This window comes from Anser anser (assembly GCF_964211835.1).
Source record: "Anser anser genome assembly, chromosome: 8".
NCBI lineage: Eukaryota > Metazoa > Chordata > Aves > Anseriformes > Anatidae > Anser > Anser anser.
The window spans coordinates 28,644,233-28,660,799 of NC_139728.1; the positions used below are offsets into that span (position 1 = coordinate 28,644,233).

At 45.6% G+C, this 16,567-nt stretch overlaps 1 protein-coding gene across 25 annotated transcripts in view; it reads left to right on the forward strand.

Annotated features, from left to right (window-relative positions):
- The window catches only part of FGGY (FGGY carbohydrate kinase domain containing), a 305,857-nt gene extending 290,438 nt beyond the window's left edge, over positions 1 to 15,419 (forward strand). For 24 of the 25 annotated variants that reach the window (XM_083847626.1, XM_083847610.1, XM_083847628.1 and 21 more), the window contains 2 exons: positions 14,375 to 14,436; positions 15,193 to 15,419. In XM_083847626.1, coding sequence (XP_083703752.1) covers positions 14,375 to 14,436; positions 15,193 to 15,274 — 144 coding nt within the window. In that variant the 3' untranslated portion in view covers positions 15,275 to 15,419. Of the gene's footprint in view, positions 1 to 10,885; positions 11,029 to 14,374; positions 14,437 to 15,192 lie in introns of those variants that run through there. The other variant, XM_083847608.1, reaches the window with a different exon arrangement.
- Positions 15,420 to 16,567: the final 1,148 nt, after the last annotated feature.

A 16,567-nucleotide genomic window follows, 5' to 3' on the forward strand; every position in this document is an offset into this window, starting at 1 on the left:
TCTAAAGCTGTATCCTACAAGAAACTGAGAGAGTGGATGTTCCTTTTGCGCAGGGATTGAGCCTTCCCAACTGCAGTTAAAGTTATTTGCTGAAGACTTGTGAAAATCAGATGTTAGCCTTTTTTGACTGCAGGATTAGCACAAAGAGCAGATGCATCTTGTACTGTTGAACATTTGTGATTTGTCTCTGAAATTGGTTTGTGGCAGGCCAGTAGTCCAATGAATGTAATGTAAAACAGGATAAGACTTTTATTTTTTAACCTGTATCCTTTTTCTTGCGTGTCTGGGTTGTATTTTTTTATTATTATTATTTTAATTAAGTTACTGAGTTGTAGAACGGCCTGCATTCCTTCTGTTCCTGTAAAACTGAAACGACTGACAGCTTTGCAGGCTCTCAAGGTCCCATTTGTTGGAAGAAGAGGGGGTAGGATGGGGTTCTACCAAACTTCTCACATTTTATATATAGAGAAGATTGGTGAGCATAAGACAACAGCTTCTTTTCAAGCACTTTGTTACTGACCTAATCTGGTTTTACATCTTCACAAATTATTCTAAAACCAGAAACCAAGCCAGAGTAGAACAATGGGCTGTTGCACTTACAAAAGTTCTACAGTAAAATTAAGACTTCCATCAGACAAAAGTAACATAATTTCCCTCCCCCCATTCTAGACTTGTCACAGCCAAAGAAATACCTTTGAACAAAAACTATTTTTTTTTAATATTTGCTGTATTAAGCAATTTCCAAAGTACAAAATTGCTGCTAATGGAAAAGTAAAACAAATCTGGGATTTTGAGCTGGTGCGGTGTTCGTGCAAGTAATTAGCCTCTACAAAAGGAGCATTCATCTTGCAATGACAGATAAGCGCAAGGATAGGATTGAAAACTGTAAATATGTTAGCACTTTAAGCGAGAGCACAGCTTCAGCACTTGTTACTCCCATCAGCTGCTGTAAACAACGTGGATCTTTGAAACGATCTCTGCTGAGATCTCAGCACAGTAGATAATGATATAGTTGTTCACTTTTGCTTCTCCTGTTTTGTTTTTTTCTTGCAGAAAGTACTTTCTGCAAAGAATAGGCCTGTGATACTGCCAGCACACACGCTTATCTCTCCTCATGAGGAGACCCCGTGAGGCCTGCAGGACCCTGGGGGGAGTAAAGGACGAGCCCGCAGAGCTGGGCTCTGCCTGTCCCGATTTATGCACAGGCAAGGAACAGAATGTGCAGCTGCAGTGCAGCTTGTCCTGTCGTGGTTCCGCCTCTACCCGAGCCTAGGAAAGGCTCCCTGAGGTCACCCAGGCTCAGCTCACAGTTAGGACGCTTCTTCAAATACAGTTTTGAAGGAGTCTGTTCAGGTGGTGGGAACAGCTTCGCTTGTGTAGCTTTGCAAAGGGTTAACAGCTTCAGAGCAGGAAAAACGGAGTGTTTCATGTTGTGAGAACTGCGTACAATAGGAATTAATTTGAAACCAATAAATCCACTTAGCAAAGGGCACCGTAAAAAGCTTGCATACCACGATAACTTTTAAACATTTGGTGACCTCGCTGAGGTTCTGCTTGGTGACCTACAAGTGAAAAGCTCTATGAGCCATCTGAGCCTCTGCTATTCATCTCTTCTCTCAGCTTGCTGTCTTCAACTAAAAGGCCAGATCCTCAGCAGCAGGAGTTGACTCAATTCTTAGCATCAGCTGAATTGTAAAGCACAAAGTGTTTTTTCTTCAGTTGTGCCTTACACTGGTTAGATTTCCCGCCTGAGTGTTTGATGTTAATCTGGTGGTGTTACCGATTCCCATGGAATATATGAGAAACTGAGGTGCAGAAGGCTTGTGTGACTTTTCCAAGATTAAAAGCCAGGAGCTGATGATCCTACTGCCCTCCTTACAGTCACAGCAGTGCGCTAGGAGAAGCTTTCCCCCATACGCACTTCAGGAGCAGCGGGTTAGAAATTTCTCATTAAAGTGAGAGAAGGGGCAAGATTTGCCTGGAAATAGGAACCCCGAGGTGCAGATAACTGGGGGCTTCTTACAAAACAGGACATGTGGGGGGACAGCAGAGAGCCCCATAAACGCAGAATGGTGACCAGCTGGGTGTTGTAGGGTGAGAATGCCCCTCTGGGGGATTCAGAGTTGTTTGTTTGGCCTGGAGATATAGGGACAGCTTCTAAACAAGCTCACCAATCCCCTCACCTAGCCAAAATCGGGGGGGAGGGAAGGTAGGGTCTGTCTAGCATACTCTTCTCTGCACGATCTCAACTTTAAAGATAACCCCTGGGGCAGGATGGTGCTATATTAGATCTCGGGCTGTGAGCCAGCCAGACTCTGCTGCCTCTCGATGAGTCACTCGCTAACACGCTAACTGCACTTTTAATTCCAACTGGTGTGTTTTCAGACACAACCAGCTATTGTTTGGGGCACAGTCAAGTATAAAATCTGCTCTTTTTCTATTTGCCAAATGAATACAAATGCTTTCTTAGAAGGTCTCCTAAGGAAAAAGATGCCTCAGATACCTTTAAACGTTCCTGCTGGCAATGCTGGGTGGCAGGTTTAGATTTGCTCGCTAAAAGAGGTTAAGTAACATTACTGCAGTCAAAAGCTCTTTATGGCAATGGTGCAGAAGGGGATTAATAGCCCTTGGTTTTGGGTTTGTGCAGAAAAATGCCAGGCTTGACAGATAGCTGGGGTAGTGATGAGGGTAACTTTTGACACTCACAAGAATGGCTTCTTCCCAATGCACTCACGTGAGTTGGTGCCTACAGGTTTTTTCTGTGCAACAAATGTAATTGCAATACACAGAGGGGTTGTGTACTTAAAGGGGTTCCTACTTACAGAGAAGTTTTAATGATAGAGAACTATATTTGCCGTTTCCAAATGGTCTCCAAGAGATACAAGCCAATGTTTATAGGAGCAAGTGGATCGGAACTGAACAAGTTCACATATTGAAAAAGGAGCAGACCATAAGGAGTTTCCAAACACTTTAGTTTCATTTGAGAAAGGCTGATTTCAGACCTGCGATCTTAGGAATGTGTGGGATGTGTACTCCTGCCCTGCAACACCTACAGAGCAATTTGTGCTGTTTCTGAGCCATTCAGAGGCTTTCCCCTCCAGCTCTAGTTTGCCCAGTGGGCAGCCTTGTAAACAAATGGGAACCTTTCTGGTAAATGCTGGGGCAGGGAAAATGATGGGGGACACAGAAGCCAGAGTCCCGTGGGATGCTAGGAGAATGTCTGGAACCAACGGAGTGCTTGAGGAGGAATCTGGGAAGGAGTGGTGCAGGGAATAAGGGAGGGTCTGCCTGACCAACACCTGCATCTCTGCTGAAAACAGCCTGAAATAATTGGGACAGGCCTTCAGAACCGTGTGTAGGTTGCTGTGGTGTATCTACGTGGTGTAGTACGTGGGCTGTCTCCTGTGTTTTCTTCCCGTATACCTCCTCTAATGTGACTATTGCAGTTTCCTCATACAAATCACTGAAGATCTGTATTTTCCATGAAGATCTAGAAATTAACCAAGACCCAAAGTGTGCCCAGGTAGCGTGGACTCAGCCAAGAGGTCTTGAGGTTCATCATGTTTCACAGAAGCATGCACATCACACAGGCTAGTACTGCTGGTCTGGGAGAAGAATGAGTTACGTGGCTGTTTGTGGCCCAGCAAATCCTCCTGTAATAGTCATAGTGACTCCGTGGCTGTATGGGAAGGAGCCCATCTGTGAGCTGGTGGCAGCTTGGTGCTCCTCAAACCAAGCTGAGCAGGTCTCTCAATTTTTTTCAGAGATTGTCAGGAAAGCACACTGCTGTTTGCATAGAGGATGTCCCTGAGCTCCCCCACTTCTTATCACCTGCCTGCTGGTATCCCACTGTTCAGGTTGGGATCCTCCCTTGCTGCTGTTAGAGCACATTTGGGGAACAGACTGGCTGTCCCATCCATCAGACCAGGCTTCCCTTGCTATCAGGAAGAGCTTTCTAAAATTTCCTAGCAATAAGTATCCAATATGTGGAGCAAAAGTGCCTTTTAGGAACAGCACTCCTCTTAGGGAACAGCTTGTGTTTGTTCACTTGATCCCTCAAGAAATGTTTATAGCCAGGGGCATGTAAGCTATAGCTTGAGTTTTACTGACAGAAGTGCAAGTAGCACTTGGTGAGTAACGTCTCATCTCGCACTGCCTCTGTTTTTCAGACCTAGAAAAGACAGGATGCCGCAGCTTTTAACAGAACCAGACAACACCTCAGCTGGTCAGTGGTGGAGCCTTGCTTCAGCTCTTGCTCAATTTAATCACCGGTAGTCTCTGATTTGGCAAAGAAAACCACTTTCTGGAGCAGCACGCTAGAAGCATCCTTGTATGTAGCAATCATAGCAAGGAAACCAAATGCACTCTGCAGTAGGCAGTTACCTTCTCTGCGCTGTGCTTCACAAGGGGGAACGGCTCTGCGGTCCGGTTCTGAAGTCTTAGCAGATTTCTGGTTTCTTTATGTTTTGCTTTCTGCGTGGTGCACTCTGGATATCCCTAAAATACCAGTTACCTGTTAAGTAATATTTTATTTTCCTGTTACAGGTAGAAGTCTGTAAGGTTACCAGAAAGGTTCTCTTCCTATTTTTGTGTAGTTCTGCTCTGCTTTAACATCTCAAGGTTCTAATGGTTTACAGGAGTGAAAGACTTTTTTTTTTTTTTAAAGGACTTTTGTTTTTTTATGAGCCCATGACCAGAGTAATTTCCCAAGTGCAGTCCAGATTGGGTAAAATGAAGCATATTTCTGAAATTTTTTTTATACTAAACCACACGTCAAATTAACTAGATAAAAATAATCCCAAATCAAAACTTGCAGCAGGGTTTTTCCTCATTAACCTCAGGTAGACACTGGAGCATGACAAAGAATATATTTGAAAGATGAGGGGAAAAAGGAAAGTCTCCTCAGAAGCTGTTTGAAAGATGCAAATGAATAATTAGATGAAGAATGAAATGATGCATATACCTTTGTTTTCTTGATGAAGTAGCCATAAAGCCAAGTGTAGTCAGAAATTGTTTTTATGACAAAATCCCGGCTAGATAACCCCCCAAATGCGAAAACTTACCAAGAGGGGAATGAATGAAGAGACGTGTGCAGATTAATTAGATCAAAAAAATGTTTTGACAGCATAAGTGAACATATGGAAAGAATTGAGAGAACCCGATCAAGTTCCCCATGTGTAAATGATGCCTTAGCCATAGCTCATAAAGCAAATACAGATGCAAAAAAAAGAAAAAGAAAAGAAAAAGAAAAAGAAAAAGAAAAAGCCCCCTTTCCTATCCCCTCCCCCCCATAAACCCCAACCCATTGCCAGATGGCAAATAAAAGTCTGAACTAAGCAAGGAAAGCTGTGTGTGAAAAGAAATCAGCTGAATAAATCTGAGTTTTGCACCTTAAAGGAAGTGGTACAATTCAACAAAATACTGTGTCAAATACACAGCCGAGTGTCAGGATATCCTGTGTGGATGCTTGGTCTTCAGCTTCTCTGTTTTACCTTCCCCTGTGCAAACGACTCCTCCTGCTTTCTGTCCAGCTCATTTCTTCTGTTCTGCGGTTCAGAGCGGAGCCGCACACCTGCCCTGCCTGCCCCAGATGTTTTCCCACCTAAAATTGAGCGTAAAGGCATTAGGACAGATAGCGCAAGCAGAGGGCGAGAAGGGAGCAAGAGAAGCAAAAGGACTTGCTCCAGGTTGTGCAGCAGAACAGCGCTCCCATCACCAGCAGCAATGAGTACGGGCAGGGCTGATTTAGCTCACGGCTCTGTGGCAGTCCCCTGCAGTAGGCTGTGAGGTAGGGATCCGATCTTTTACTCCCAGGTGAGCTTCCTGTTCCACAGAGCTGCCTGTCAGCATAACGTTTCCAAGTCCAAGAAGCGGGTTAACTAGATGTCTTTTCTTGTGTGGTTTATATGGTCAAACCTTCTCGGTCTGTTGCGACAGTGATGCTGTGTATGGCTGATAAACCTATTCCACCTCAAATGTACTGTCTGTGCTAACCAGTGGTGTAGTCAGGGAGCCTCCACTGCGGTGTCACAGCTGCCAGCAGTGGCATAGCCTCCGCGTGGTATATGGTATAGCCACATGGCGTAGCCCACGGTGTGGTGAGGAGGCAAAGTGTGCCCCAGGCTGTGGGGCATAGCCCGGTGGGCACCAGGCACAGCTCTGTGCTGCTCTGCTTGCATCCTGGCAGTATCTGCTAGCCGAATTTAAAGCTGTCGTGGCTCTTCATCCGCGGGCATTGTACGGTGGGCATAAACTTGATGAATAATCTATGCGAGCTCACGGCTGGGTGCGTGCGACTGAGCTGTGCCCCAGCTCTGGTGCAGACTGCGTGGATGTTGCCTGCAGACTGTTGATTCATGGCACCCGGTGCCAGCAAGCTGTGAAACTGGAACAGGAGCGAAACACTTGGGTTCTTTCCATTGCCCGGGTAAGCTGAAACCCATGCTAAGCTGACAAATCTGCATCCAAGTAGCTTTGGACATGAAGAGTTGCCAGCAGCAGAGCCCTCACAAAGCAAACTGCTTAATTATTTGATAGTCAAAGGCAACTCGGGGGAGTGCAGAGTCAGATCAACAACAAAACAGCCTATATTTAGTAGCAGTGTGGCTGGAGCTTAGACCCAAACATAGTTTCCAGCTGATAGATGATGTGACAATCATAGCTGACCCTCATCCCATTCTAAATTTGGTCTGCAGAATAAGTAATTAATATCATCGCAAGCACGACAAGCCACCCTTCACAGCAGCTGCATTGCCACTGCTGCTCCTCTTATGGCTCTGTTGGCTGGCCAGCCTGGCCAAAGCACAAGCTGTGTGTGACACCGAGCTACGGTGGCCACGGTCTGTCCGACGGCCACGTCGTCGTTTGAACGGGATCAGAGTAGGTGCTCTGGAGGTAGAGGTGGTGCCGTGGCCTCATCTGCACTTGCCTCGTCTGTTACGTGATCTCTCTTCTGTTTGTTCTTGTCTCCGATGCTAAGGAGTGAAAACCACCCTCCCACACTGCCGGGGAGGTCAAGTGATACGTACTTCAATCAGGCATGGAGGGCAGGAGTGGGACTGAGGCCGCCGTGTGCCACCCACGGTACAAAATTAGAGACAAACCTAGAGTTACAAGCTGCGTGCGCAAGCCAAATCAAGCCTGGAGGGAAACAATGGGCTCAGCCTATTTTAGGGAGAGGTAACTGAACCTTAAAAGAGTTAATTACATGTTGAAAATAACTTGGGGAATTTATTGCACTTTCTGTGCCCTGATTCAGTGCTTGAACCAGAAAACCACCTTGCCCCTGTACTGAGGCCCCATCCAAGGGCTGTCCCATTGATCCTGTTGACTGAAGTTGGAAGGTTTTTGGGGTGTAATAATGTTGTGCATCTGTGCTACCTGCCTGATTCCCCTCCACCACAGGAACAGTCTTTAATAAACAAATGCTTAACATTTTTCTCTTAAGATGGACCAATGCTGTTACCTAACATATGAGTAGATACGGGTCGTGAGATTCAAAAGGCCAGTCATTCTTCATGGAAGACAGACTCTAACTGAAGTCCTGAGCTGATGTCCTGCTAGCTGCACCTCCACCTTTCCATCCTCTTCTTCTCCCTCCTTCACTGTAGACTCACAGACAGCAGCCCTCTCTCTCTGAGGTTTGATACTAATGCAGCCATCTCTGCTGGAACAGAGCAAAAGGAAAATACAAGCTTGTGTGAAATTTTCCACCTTTTCACTAAATGAACAAGAGCCAAATTTTCACACTTTGGTCTTAGGTGTGAAATTTTTGCTCGGCCCTAGTATTTATCCATAATGTGTTTTAAAACTTGGCTCCCTCCGTTCAGAATACCACAGAGAATTGAGTTACGGATTTTGGGCTTTGTGCATGCTGCCAAGGTCTGCCCCTATAACTCAAACAAATTTAAGGGAAGGGGGGCGGAAAGCCACTAGAAAAATATTGCATGTGGTCCATCACATGCTTTTTTCATGCAGTCATATACCTATGAAAAGTAATGTTCTGCTAGGGCTCTGTTACATAAATGAGTTCATGTAACTCCTGTAAGCATAGATAAGCTGAATTTTGCATCTCCATGCTATTGAGTAAGCAATCCCTGAATGAAAGCCTGTAAGAAGATAGCAGCCTTGCTTACAAATCTTGAAACACTTTGAAAGTATTTCTTGGACATCAGCATTTCAAGAAATCTATTTATTCCCCTCAAATCCAAGTATGTCTGTGACTGGACTTCCTAAAAGGACATTAGCTAGCATCTGTTAGTCTCAGCTTGTGTGTGTAACGGAGATGGGTGAAGGAGTTCTTCAACGAAAGAAGAAAGTAAATTTTATTGCATATAAGATATTTACTGTACTTGTTATAAGGACTTAAAAGTGTTAAGAAGGTTGGTCTATTACTTTGAAGGTACTTACACCTGTCAAACTCTACAAATCAGAACAAATGTGGTGGGGAAGAGTGCTCCTAAATTTCAGTCTATTGTAAATGGGCCAACTTTTAAATTACTTTCCTCTGATGCTGCATCTGTGATAGCAGAGCTCTACAAAAACGTGAGAGTCCAGACTGACCTGAGTGGGAGTCTGGATAATGTTGTCAAGGTAATAAAGGGGAAATTTGTATTTTAAAGCTCTCTGTGGTTCAGAAATTGAGACTGATCTCCTGTGCAAACACTCCTGCCATTCTCAAGAATGCCTGATGAAGCATGTTTGCTGGTTCAGCTTTCTCACCACTCTTGGCTCTAAGAATGGCAGCTTTTGATCACTTAGTTTGTATTACTACAATAAAAGTGAGTATAATTTCCTTCTTTTGCCTAAGTGCTAAGATGAGGTGAATTACCAACTTTGGCTTGGAAAGGAGAGCAAGCCATGCATCTCATTCCAGCTTGTTCCAAGACTCCTGAATTACTCCTGTTACAATTTCTGATCCAAAGCTGGTTTACAGCAGTTATTTTTCATCCTTGCCATCGTTCCTAGATGAGTCATTCTTGGTGCAACAGAACCACGGCTGTCACTGGACAAGCTATAAACCAGCGTCACTCAGAGAGAAAACATGATGAATTTGCACTCGAGTACACCTCTTGGTTTTCGTATTGCCTAAAGATTCCTCCTCTAAGTAGCTGGTACGCTGTTTTTGTAACCAAAGCGTGGTGTGCCCGGGCAGTTTGGTGAGCTTTGATGTATGCTTTTATACGTGCAGGCCAAATGCTTTCAGCCACTGAAACTGTGCAGTCAAACTTTAGATGACAGATAGCTGTTTTTACTGTTAATAACTACACTAGTTATTAGAAGTCCTGACATTTCTTGGGATTTTCAGAATGAGTAATTGGGAAGAAAACAGCTGTGAAATCACATTTGTGCCTGAATGCCTCATCCATTTAACTTTGGATACAATTTTTAAAGTACCTAAGTAAAGCAGAAGCCTAAGTTCTGGAGGGGACTGATGTTCCCAGCTCATTAATTTCCGTGGGATTTAGTTACTTCTTCGGTTTATCTTAAACCTAAGGCTGATGTCTGTAAATCTGATTCTCTCATGTGATGTATGCTCTTGAGGGCCTACATCCCATTAATTTTCGGTAATACTCAGCTACATAAGTCTGTGAGTCTCTGTCAGAAATCAGACCTAAGGACCGTTCACAGGTAGGCTAATCTTCCTTGGCTCCCTCTGTAGTCCTGAGGGAGACGAGCGGCTCTTGTGGGATGTGCCAGATCGTGCCGGGTGCTCTGAGTCAGCCCTTCACTGGGGAATCAGAGGAGAGCTGTCCTCCCGTCTAAAGATAGCCCTTGTAACACCTGTGTGCTCCTGACGCCAGCCTGACGTGCTTTCCTGGTGTCTCCTGGCATGACAGAGGAGGTTGCTGCAGTGCGTCTCCCACGTAGTGTCAAAACCTTTTCCTTTCTCTTATTAAAGGGGCAAAGGTTGAAATTTCCAGGTTTTATATTCGGTGTCAGAACAGGGTTTCATCCCCCTAGAAGGCGGTGCTAGAGAACTGGGGACCCTTCTGTTTGCTCTACAGCTTGTAAGTCATGGGAAGGCTCTGTACTTCAGGGGGCTTTGTGATGGGCCAGCTTCCCAGCCCCACGGGCCATTTCTGCCCTGGGGCTGCCCTGGTGTCGTACCCCCTGCTCCAGCTCGTGCTCAAGAGCAGAATTCAGCCAGCAGCGCTGAGCGAATTGCTCCAAATGACAACGGCCCCTCCAGCCGGCTCACCCTGCCAGCGGCAGAACGGCACCTGGCTCTGACATACCGGCGGGCCTTGGAGAATTTGGTTCGCTGGGCCTCTGCCTTCAGTCCTGGGTAGGGTAATCCCATTGGGCTAACTCTCCGTGGTGAGCAGAGTGTTTACTGGCTTCTATCTGTCTCAGCGTTGACACTCTAACAAAAGGTTAGGAATCATGAATGCATCCCTTTATTTCTGCTCCACAGTGCCTCTATTTTTTTCTGTGTAAACCCTTCACTTGCCTCTTGCCCAGCCTTTAGAAATGATGATCAAATGCGAACTTTCAGGGTTTATTTATAGCATAGCCTTTATGGAAAGAGAGAAAAGAAATGATTAAAAAGCAATTTTACAAAATATTTTGTTTTAAGAGAGAATTCATTGTGTTTAAATCACTGTATTCATTGTACTGTCTAGACTGGCAAACAAAGAAGATAGAGCATCATTCAAATTAAGATTGTGAAATTCTTGGTGACTGGAATTATGGATTTGGATGTTGACCCTCAAACAGACTATTTCTGAACAGCAGCATTATCATTTTGCTATATTTAAGGCTTTGTTAGGGACAGAACAGTGCACAAGGTTGATCTGATTCAGTAATACGATTCTTATGTTCCTTTGTTTCTGATTTCATTATAAATTCATATTTTTAATGTTCTGTTCCTCTTTGTCCCCAGAAAATTGTTGAAAAGAGTCTCCTCTGGGAATAAAGTATTTGTTCAAACGAACAATGACCAAACTGACTTTAAAGAAAACCACACAACCAAAATGCAAATTAAGAGAGGAATTAATTTAGGATATTTTGAGCAACCTAGAACAAGTGAGTTGTTGAAAATTGCTGGCTGTGTATTTCTTTAACATGGTATTTGACATTATCGGGGTGGTTGCTGTGAGGCCTAACGCTGTGGATTTCCAAAGACCTCTATATGTTTAGCAGATTTAAAAATACAAAATATTTACATGATGAACTGAAGAGACTGCTTTGGCATCTTCCTTCTTACCTGTGCTTTAAAAATGAGCTAAATGTGAGCCAGCAAGAGATAAGTAGCAGCCAGGCCATGTTTCCTGATTTAGGTCAGGCTTTAAAGAACCCGTTTTTCTTTAGGGACCTCCTAGCCTGTCCTGCTCCCGGCCCCATGGCGTGGTGGCTTCCCCCTCGGCTCCCTGTCCAGACCCTCTGTGCCAGGGATGGGGCCAGGGCTGCAGGAAGGCTACGGGTCTGCGTCACTTTGAGAGCAGCTTATTTCAAGTTTTGGGAAGTCACAGGGAGAAGAGGGAAAATTAAATGCAAAGAGAAGCTTCGTGTTTGGGGAGAGATCAGAGTTTTAGGACACTTGCTGGAACTTTTGCAGTTTGGCGTAACACTGGGAGCAGTGGAAACTCCAGCTCCTAGGGAGTTTAGGAGGCTTTCATCAGCTCTGTGGAGACTTGGTTGGGCTCTTTGAAGACCACCACTTGTGGTCTGAAAGCTGGTGTGTTGTGGGTGCCTGCTGTTTTGTTGGGTCCTAGTGGTGTGACAGTGGCACAGGTGGGAGCTCGAGGATGGGCCACGCTGCCCATACAGCACCCACTGTGGTGTCTGCGCTCTCTTGAACCAGCGTGAGAAGACCTTTAGCTAGATGAATAACGGTGTAAAAATAAAACCTGGCTGGATATATGTTTATCTCAGAAGGCTGGCTTATTTCCCGAAGAAGTAGTCAGTGCATTTTTCAGCACTGAAAGTTGTAAGAGGCTGCAGAGTAACACACAAGGTTAGGGGAGAGTATTTATGGCAAAGAAGAACCTTTCCTGGGATCAGCGCTGTTTGTGTCCTCTTACCGCTCCCCGGCATGGGCCAGCAGCAAGCACACCCTGCTGGTGTGCACAGGGGGAATAGCAGTCTTCCAGGAGGAAGTCTGGCCATCCCTTTCTTTTTTGTTGCACTTGAGAAAAAAGCTGATTTGTCTGAGACATTTGCACCCTATCAGGTGGCCCTATTGTACTTTTTTTTTTTGGTGTGTACAGTAGCAACGGGGCAATTCAATAGGAGGTGTAAAGCAGGGAATTGAAAGCACTGTGACTCTTGCCATTAGTAAGAATACTTCAAGGGGCTTTGCTATGCAGTGTGCGGGGTCTCTGCCTTTGTCTTATGTTTTCTGTGTTTCTCCTGTAAGACAGGAAGCTATCTTAAAAAAAGATATCTGGTTGTATCAGAGGAAATTGTCTTTTACTTTTTTTTTTCTGTGTTCATTCATTTTGTGAGCAGACTCAATCCATCTGGCCATGTAAGGGGGTTGTAAACGATGGACTGTTGTAAACAGGAACAATGCTTGAGCTAGTATCACTTGTTAAGGAACAGAGAATAAATGCTTATTTCTCTTACTGGGAAAGATAGCAACCTTTCCCTGCCAGTATTTTAATCTGGCTGCTGTGCAGGATCTCTGTGCCAGCAGGCGCACTTGTCCCAGAGAAGAGAACACACTATCTCACTGGAAGTGTTATTTCAAGGGTGTTTCTTAGGGAGTCCAAGTACAATCAACTTCTGCACGTATGAAAGAGTATAGGCATATCAGTGCACAGAAATACTCCTCTGCTGTTCTATCAGAAGCTCTAACAGTAAAATGCTGACCACCATCACGGGCAGTGCTTCTTGCTTTGGCAGAGCCACAGTTTTATCCAGCATTTAATCCCCTGAACTCGATAAATGTAGAAAGTTAGGTGTTCCACATTTGAGTAGTACATTTGAATTGGCAGTATAAGAGGATTTGTTGATGCTCAAGGATGAAGCAAGTGTACCCAGAACATGACAGGTAATAACAGCACAGATTCAGCCAGCCAGGCAGAGCGAGGGCTGCCTGCGGCTCTGGCACACGAGGGCATCGCAGGCACTGCGTGCCAGCTGACCTGACACTGCTGCGCATGGGAGACAGGATCTGCTGGCCACGTACATCCTGGCATTTAGGTCGCGATCCTATTTCTTTAACATGGGGGAAATGGGAAACCAGAAGATGTGACGTCTGCTGGTCACCTGCTTATCCGCAGAGCCTCCCTGCTTGTCCTGGGTTGGTGAAACTGTGCTTATATTGCTCATCGGCATTGTAAAGGTCTGCGAGTTCCTCAGCTGTATGCTGGATTAGTGGAAAGCAAAGATTTTACTACAACAGATACAACAGACTATAAAAGCATCCAGCCCTTTAACAAATCTGGTCGGAGCATTTGATGAGATGGCTTCCAGCAGAAGCAGCTTGGCACAGACTGACTGTTCTCCACTGATACCCTCACAGCGTTGTGCTTTAGGCACTAATATTAAAACAGATTTAGGGTCCTGCTTAGAAACTATGACATTTATAGACATTTGGTCAGACACTGATTCTTGAATCCTGATCTTCTATGTTTAATGCTTCTCCATCTGAAAACTATCGCTTTAATGCGCCTTGTGATATAACTTCCATTTAAAACAGCCTGAGCCTGCTGCCTCCACCCTGGCCTAAGAGCTTGAGCTTGCTTCTCTGCTCACAACGGTGATCAATGTCTGATGCCAGTGGGATTGCTCAGGAAAATCCGTAGAAAATCAGAATCTCATAGAAATTGGGAAAGGAACCAAACTGCTCAGTCCTCTTGTGACTGTCCCAGAGACTCCTTTTGGGGGGATTTTGTGACATCCCTTCCTCTGACTTTATTTTGGCCAAAAGCAAATTAGGATCAAAATCGTCTCTGACACCTTTATCCTGGAATGTGAGGGCAGCTGTAGGCTCCGTAACAGAACTTTGCAAGTCACTCTGAGCTTCTGGAGCGCGCTTGAGTCCTCCCTTGCTACGGGGAATCAATACTTTGGGAATATGATTAAGAGATCTCATGTAAAGCATCATTTTATTTGAGAAATCTCCCCTCCGGGGATGCAATGTTTAACATTTCCTTTGGTTAGTGTAAATAATAAAAGATAAGTCTGTTCTGCCTCAGACTCCCAGTAAGAAAGAGGAACAGATTTTGGTTTACTGAGGGGTCTGCAGTACTTTGTTCTCATGACTACTATATAATGGGATTGAACATATTTTATGCCATCTGGCCTGTTCAGTCGAAACAAAATACATCAGTAATGTTCCGATTGGTTTTGAAACATCTTGTTCTTGTCAAAAAGTATTTTAAATCAAAACAGGCTTTTCCAGCTTGTGTTTGTCTTTTACTAGGAGGCCATGGCGAAAATGGGAAAAATCGGGCGAGTCGTGCAGCCTAACCACGAGCACAAAAGGTAATCCTGCCTTCTGTGTGTTCACCTAGGAGAATTTGCCTAAAAGGAAGCTCAGGTCTGTCTCTTTCTAGCTCTGCTTGAATGCAGTTATGCCCCATATTTTTTAAAGACTATATGGGCATCCGCCTCTTCAACACGGGCGAAGGAAGACATTTGCTCCAAGTGGTGTGGAAGCACCTCACCCCCTAAACCCCTGCCCTCGCCCACAGCTTGCCTCGGAGGCAGGCAGGGTGAGAGATGTGAGGAGCTGTGAGGGGATGTGAGGAGCTGTGAGGGGATGTGAGGAGCTGTGAGGGGATGTGAGGAGCTGTGAGGGGATGTGAGGAGCTGTGAGGGGATGTGAGGAGCTGTGAGGAGCCGCCGGGGGCTACCACAGCGCTGCGTTTTCAGCAAGTGACGGCGAGGCCCGAGTCACCGGGCCCGCCGCGGGGCTGAGGCCGAGGCAGGCGGGCGGCCCGCGGCTGCGGCGCTGCCCCAGGCCCCGGGGTACTGCCGCCACCGTCCTGGTCCCCGTCGCGGTCCCCGTGCCCGTGGCCGTGCCCGTGGCCGTCCCGGCGCGGAGGGGCGCGGGCACCACCTGGCGGCGCGGCCGGGGCTCGGCGGGGGCTGCGGGCACAGCCCCGGCCCGCCCGCTGCGGCCCCTGCGGGGAACTTGACGTGCGGAGCAGAGAAAGTGAACGTGTTTTACAAGGGATTTAAACCTTAAAATCTCAAGCTTTGTGGAAATTAACTTTTTTTTAAATTATTTTTATGCAGGTTTTATGACAAGAAATACGAAGTATTTCTGAAACTTGTGGAACACCAGAGAGAGTATCGCGCCATCATGAAAGGCTTCTAGTCCAGAGCCATATAATCTGGGAACAGCAGGGATGCAATTTCAGGGTAATTTCTTTTCACTGTACTGTCCATGGTAAACACGTGTTTTTGTCATCTAAGTTGTATATTTTCATTATTAATGAGAAATAAAATGCATACACTGTGAAGCACTGGGTATTTTCCATCTATAATCCACGCACTCCAAGGACAATGAATACTCATGCAGTCCCGTCAGAGAAGACAGAGCCAGCTGCTGGTACTATGGTGCTGGTGTTTACAGACTGGCCACATGAAGGAGTACCACGAGGAACAACACCGCTGGCTCGGATGGACCTGAATCCCTGACCTTTGCTGTGCTTCTCACAGGTATCACACCAATGGTGTCACACGTGGCCCTTTTAATATTTGTATCTGCTACAACTGAGATGTGATTTCCATTGGAATGTTCTTTTTTTTTTTTAACTATGATTATAGTATTTTTTTTTTTGGTGGCTGATATTTGGAAATCAGTTTTGCAGCTGTGCAATCCTTCCCTATCTGTTTTCTTCTGTTTCCTACTCGTTTTTCTGTCTCCACTCTTGCAGCATAGTCGTTTTGCTACCAATAACTTGAGCTGTTTTGTCTTCTGCAAGTAGCTCGCCCTCAGTACACGTTAATCTCTGTGCAGATGTGAGACAGCCCACTGTTGATACTGAAGGACTAGGTTGAGCAGACACAGTTGCTGAAAATATGTTCATAACGCAGGTGCATTCCTTCCACCCTGCCAGCTGCCTCACGGGGAGTCAGCCCTGAGACAGTCCAGCTCTCCGTGGCCATTCTCATCACGTTGCTTTAGACAGACCCAGCTCAAAGCTTGTGCATCTACACAGCCTGCCTGCCAGCTGCAGGGCTAAACCCAGTGACAGCAGGTACAGAGAATGCAGAAGGAGAGGGGGTGTCTCCTTCCTTAGACTTGCATTTGTCAATGCTCGGAAACCTTCCTGGCTGCCTGCTAGCCAAATCCAGTCAACAAGAGGCTTCCATTTGCTTTCAGGTGATTTTGAAGGCTGCCCTGGATAGTTAGTCCTGCAGGGTACCGTCACACTAACACTACCAGATCGTGGCATGGCTGGACGCTCTGGTTGTATACTGCAGAAACATTTCACCTCAGACCATACAAATTGTTTTGATCTTGAAAGTTCCAAACACTGTCAGGGCCTTTAGTGAGATTCTCTCAGAAATTCTTTTTCTCTGCATTTGTATGTTACTTTTTAATAAAAGATACTGTTCTGTTTTAAAAGCAAAAACAGAGGCCCTAAGGAGTCCCCTAAAGGAC